The sequence below is a fragment of the Photinus pyralis genome, unplaced genomic scaffold (genome assembly GCF_008802855.1).
Source record: "Photinus pyralis isolate 1611_PpyrPB1 unplaced genomic scaffold, Ppyr1.3 Ppyr1.4_LG1, whole genome shotgun sequence".
Classification (NCBI taxonomy): domain Eukaryota; kingdom Metazoa; phylum Arthropoda; class Insecta; order Coleoptera; family Lampyridae; genus Photinus; species Photinus pyralis.
Window position 1 is genome coordinate 9,066,315 of NW_022170249.1, and position 6,000 is coordinate 9,072,314.

The following is a 6,000-nucleotide window of genomic DNA, read 5'->3' on the forward strand; positions in this document are numbered from 1 at the left end:
GCAATGTAACCCTGTTACTGATACCTTTATGTGCATGGCTTATAGCTGGTTCGAAGAGATAGTGTAGGCTCAACGAGCTCAGGTGATTCTGGCACTCCTATCGACCCTCCCGATGATTTACACAGCAAGGTAAGCTTTATAGCACAGCTCACCATTTCTGACCGTTATACAAGCTGAACGCCAACTTAAAACAAATTTTGCTGTAGGACGCACCTGGTGGTATAGTGCACACCAAAAGTGTCGTCTACAGTGGAGATCCCACCGTTACCCAAATTAGTGCAACACAAGTGCCCGTCGTTGCTACGGAGGCGCGTAAAGTTCACGTAGAATCCGACGATGGAACTTACGCTGCGACCAGCGAAATTGTTAGTTCTCAAACTATCAGTTCAAAAACCCGTACTGTTGAAACGATAACGGTAAGTCTTACCAGGAATTGTACAATGTAAATTATTACGCTCACACTCTTAGTACAAAACTGAACGAGACGGTGTTGTCGAAACACGCATGGAACAGAAGATAACCATTCAATCAGATGGCGACCCGATAGATCATGACCGAGCACTTGCTGAAGCTATTCAAGAAGCAACCGCAATGAATCCTGATATGACCGTAGAAAAAATTGAAATTCAACAACAAACTACACAGCATTGAGAAAGGTAACGGGCGATCAAAAATGAGTTGCTGTCAATTGCCAAGTTAAGTACGATTTCCCATGTAAACAAAAATTCTAAAGGTGACTCGACAGCAACACAGTTTTGATCGCAACTAATACAGCTTAACATAAAAGTTGAGTGAGGGATTGGGGAAGAGGTACAATGTATCTATTACAAAATGCGTCTTTTGCTGGTTCTGAAACCTATTTGTCGCTACTAGTTAGCTGTTTCGAGATTATGTTGTGAGCATACTTGCCAAAGTACGCGATTGCGCCGCTTTTTGTGTAGGTGGTCTGGTGTTAGCTATGTAGATTAGATTACAGGGGTTTTGAGTTACAATGGTAATTTTTTTTTTCAAAAACACAAATGTAAAAGTGATAAACATTTAGTACTTCTTTCAATGTTCCAATTAAAATTTAAGTATAAACCAATTTAATAAATATTTTTATATAGTGCATTCCACCATACTTACTAGACCAGGGGTCGGCAACCTATTGAAACGGAAGAGCCAAAAATTACAATTTACAAAATTTTCCAGTTTTTTAAGAGCCACTAAAAATTTTTGATTCAATATTATACAGGGTCCTGCAACAGTGCTTCAGTTTTTCCTACATAGCTGATACTTGGTAAACAAGTTAAAAAGTAATTTACATAAAGCGCATTTCCACTTACATTCATTTCCCATTTGTAAGATGCAACTTCTGTTAAAATCGTAAAAATCCGGTCACAAATATGAAAGACAGCTTGCACATGGGCAATCCATTTTTGACGTGCTACTTCAATGTCAGTTTATGAGAAGAATTTCATTTCAATGCTTTTCTAAATAAGAAAGTTGGAACTGCGCATGCGCAAACCTAAATTTTGAAACTAATGTTAGATTTTCCTTTGTTCCAAGCGCCTAAATATCAAATTTCACTTAAATGCTTCCATAGATAAAAAAGTTGGCACTGCGCATGCGCAAAACCAAATTTTGAAATTGGCGTTTGATTTTCCTTTATTCCAAGTACCTATGTATCAAATTTCGTTTAAATTTTTACATAAATAAAAAAGTTGGCACTGCGCATGCGCAAAACCAAATTTTGAAATTGGCGTTAGATTTTCATTTATTCCAAGTGCCTATGTATCAAATTTCATTCAAATACTTTTATAAATAAAAAAGTTTACAATTCGGTTTATAAATGGTCGAGATGCGAAAAGGGCACTGTGAATTTTGAATCGATTCGACTCAAATTTGGGCATTGCGTATTATATGGCTAAAGCTATGCGCATATTGAATTTCAGTTAATAACTAACGGAGATGTAAAAGGGATCAAACATTTCTAAACGAAGTTATCGTTCAGATCGGACAGATAGAGGGACAGACAGACAAAGGAACAGACGGACAGACCAACAGACAGACGACAGACAGCAATACAAAATTATAAACGATCTCTAGGATCGTTAATAAACGGCAAAAGTGTAAAATTATAGAACTTGTAAAAAACGGTTTGTTGTTTTTTTTACAATAACTTTTTTAGCAATAAACGCAGAAAAAATTCCTTCCTTGGTGCAAGCCTCGACACCATAACGAACCAAATAGCGAAAAAAGTATAACAAGAGCTCTTAAGATAAAGAACTAGTAGCGTCTCAAAACGAGCGGGCGGACGGACAAAGTGGCCACAATAGCGCATTTTTTTTTATTTTTATGGAAATGCCCTAAAAATATTGGTGGTTGCGGATCTACAGAAATTATTTTTGAATGTACAGGGTGTCCCATTTTTACGATGTCAATAAATAACTGATCTTTTTAAATAGAACATCCTGCATGATTTTACTTGTTTCAATGCCATTTGTTCAAAGTGCTATATAACTATTCTTTTTCAAATGGAACTACCACTATTTTATTTCGCTATTCGATTGTCTTTTGTGTTCTCTTCAATGTTTATAAGGGTGCCCTGTGCTTAAACCCCGCAGTTTTTATGTTATTCAATATTTTTCGCAAAAGTACCTACTCATTAATTAATTATGTGTTTATGCATCGGAGTAGGCTGCTATAATAAAAAAAAACAAAAGAATACCAAAAAGTAAACAAGTGTCACAAATTAGATAATTATTTGCTGCAAGTGTACTTTTGATCTTCTTTAGATAAATACGGAGAGCCGCAACTTTATATCAAAAGAGCCGCAGGTTGCCGACCCCTATACTAGACCAATTGTACATATTTGCTTTGTTACATTAAAAATTGCAGGTTAACTTAACACTATGTGGCTCACATTTTGGCTCACACAGGGTGTCCACCGATAAGATGAATCGATTTATGTGGGAAACTAATGATGATAGATTGCGGAAAATTTGTATGTGAGGGTTACATTACTCAGTTTAATCTAAAATATTTTTAGCTTATCGGCAGTGGATACATATTTTGCTATTTTTTGTTCATTTTTTCAAAAATCTACACTAAATTTTATGTATTCAAAATAAATAATTATTTTGAGTTTTTCTGTGGAAGTTGTGCGGCGGCGCCCCGCCTTGTTGGAAGTACATAACTCTGCGCCTTTGCAAACTAATATCATCCAAACAGTTCTCTAACTAAAACGTCTGTTATAAAATTGAGGTATCTTTCCCCATTAAGTGAACTCTCATAAAAAACAAGTCCAATAGTTGCTCCGCCGATCATGCCACACCACACACATTGATATTAAATTTTCATTGTGGATTATAATTTGAAGTATCTTGGCTATGATGTAATAATAATAATACATCGGGCGTTCCATATGATAGTGATATTTTTGTTAACTGAAAAATGTGATTTTGTTTTGTTTCATTAATTACAGATTTGAATACAATAGAATAACACAATTTTGGTAATGTAACCGTCTTTTTTACTCTACAGTTAAAATATGGTTTCACAAACGATAATTAAAGTTATTCATTGATTCAAATATTGAATTCTGATTTAATTATAACTTTCGGCAGTCTGCATAGTTCTGATATGGTGACATATTGAAGCATCAAATATAAACTCATTGTCCTATTATAGTTAGTTGCCTCAGATTATTGGTAGGTATTTAGAAATTCAAACATAAATTGTGGAGCAAAATGATTCCAAACTGAAAAAAAATTGCAAATGAACAAGTCTCTAAAATAAGGAAGTGCACAACGACAGGCTCAATATGGATTTTAATTTTTTATTGCGCGCCTGTTCCCCAATCGTTCACTTAACAACAAGTCGCAAAAAAAAATAATAGTAAGGAAATCAAAAATAGTCAGTCATCCTCTTACAATGTTTATGAAAATCATCATGTAAAATTCGCCTTTACTAATATTTTTACCATGAGTTGGTTACTGTGAACCTAGCCATCCAAAATGTCTATACTGTCCTGTTATAAGAAACATAACTAAGTAATATCCTACCTTAGTTATTTTTAAGAATTTCACGACATGGAAACAAAATAGTCTAAAATAACATTTTCTTGCAGATTATTAAAATAAATGGCAACATACCTCTACTTAAAACGATTAAGAAAATTATGGCAGTTACAAAAAAATGCTAATCAATTGGTTGCTTCGCTTTTAGTATTATGTTTTTAAGCTTGTTGTGAATATGAGACTGTTTTTCAAATAAATTTATTTAGTTTCTTTATTGGTTAGTAATAGCATTATTTTTTCGACATAATGGAATGCAATTTTTGTTTGCTAATTTAAAATTAATTTGTAAGTGTCATAGTAGTAGTCACATTGTTCTTTAAAAAGAGTATCCAAAATAATGCTGCCAGTACAAAAACAAAGTGATATTTACATGTAAACTTTTATTCGTATTGTAGTAGTTATTGTAATAATTAATGATGTAAATTGTTCTCAAGTGCATTTCATTGTGATTGAAAAATTAAGTGCAACGTTTTTGTGACAGTTTCAGGTTAACTAGGGAATAAGATTTTTTTTGTATTTTATTTTTGTTCTGAATCATATGAAAGTATTATTACTATTAACACTATTTAGAAAGTTCTGCTTCGCAGATGCTATGTTAATAGGATATGCAGCTAAAAGTATTAAGCTTTAATTTTGAAATGTTAGTTATCTATTAAATGTACACTTTATAATATAGCTTCTATTCAATTCCAAAATAGAGCAGAATATACATTCCATATTTTATGTATTAATATATTATCCTTACCTGCTGTTTGTTATGTGTAATACATATTTATGAAATTTGCTTCTGTTAATATAAAATACCAAATATTGCATATGTTGTTAACAAACAATACAAAACAATTGATAAGCATTTTCCTTTTACATTTACACCGCACTTCTAGTGGCGTTTTGCGTTCTAGTTTATTTTTATCGAACAAGAATTATTTTATTTCTATTTGCACGTATAGTGCGTTTTGTAAGCCACCACTAAGATGACTCTATGACCACGAACTATTGTGAACTGTAAAAGGAAAGTGCTCAAAATAAGCATGACATTAGATTTTAAGGGGAAACAAGATTTATGATATTATCATTAAAAAGAAAGTGTACACTTTCCTTATAAAGGAAGAATATGCCTTGCACTTTTTTATCTCGAATAGTTTAGATTGCGTACTAAGATTTATGAATAAACTATTTCATTTGTATGTAATATTGATTGTGTCGTAATATTTGTATTGTTATTATTTAAAAACCTCTATATTACAACAAAAATTTATATAGACCGTTAGAGCTGTTTTCATTTTGCAGCTATATGTAAACTGTATTTCTACGATTTTGTTTTATAAAGATTTATTTAATTAAATAAATATGTTGAAATGATTTCAGTTTCTGTCTAGATAATTTTTTGCAGCTTTTTTGGAAGATGTTAAACAATCGAACTTTGTAAACAAGCTTATTGAAATAATGTCTTATGTCTGCATTTGGTTACTATATTTTTCTTTACTGCCTTTTTCACTGAGTGACTGCACAAATAACTTCATTTTTCGCCCAAGATATTCCAGAATGCGTTACTGAAGACACTCCTGCCTTGCAGTGACGCGGTTGCTTAAAGTAACAGCGGCCGCCATAGAGTGTTGCAGGTTTATTAACAAGCTCCTAGTAAGTACATGATTTTGGACTTCTGTCCGTCCGCCTGTGGACAAGCTAACTCCCAAACGGGTTCAAATCTTCCAATTCTGTTTTCAGTGTTTTGTTTATCATCATCATCCATGGAAGAACTGATTAAATGTTCAGTGACCCAGGAGCTCGTTTGCTGTATTTGTTACAGAGTTTATGTGTATAAAAAAATTCTCTTTCATATACTTATCTATATGTAGACAATACCTGTCTATCATTTATCCGGCTTTACTAGAATCAGACCCCAGCGACACCTCCATATTTGCAAACTCTTCTCAGT

The 6,000-nt window shown here is 33.1% G+C and overlaps 1 protein-coding gene across 5 annotated transcripts in view; it reads left to right on the forward strand.

Moving 5' to 3' along the window:
- LOC116171522 (protein 4.1 homolog) overlaps nt 1-4,155 on the forward strand; it is a 33,509-nt gene extending 29,354 nt beyond the window's left edge. For 3 of the 5 annotated variants that reach the window (XM_031488412.1, XM_031488404.1, XM_031488430.1), the window contains 4 exons: nt 46-129; nt 207-416; nt 469-656; nt 4,112-4,155. In XM_031488412.1, coding sequence (XP_031344272.1) covers nt 46-129; nt 207-416; nt 469-651 — 477 coding nt within the window. In that variant the 3' untranslated portion in view covers nt 652-656; nt 4,112-4,155. The remainder of the gene's footprint in view (nt 1-45; nt 130-206; nt 417-468; nt 657-4,111) is intronic. The other 2 variants (XM_031488422.1, XM_031488439.1) reach the window with 1 other exon arrangement.
- The last annotated feature ends 1,845 nt before the right edge of the window (nt 4,156-6,000 follow it).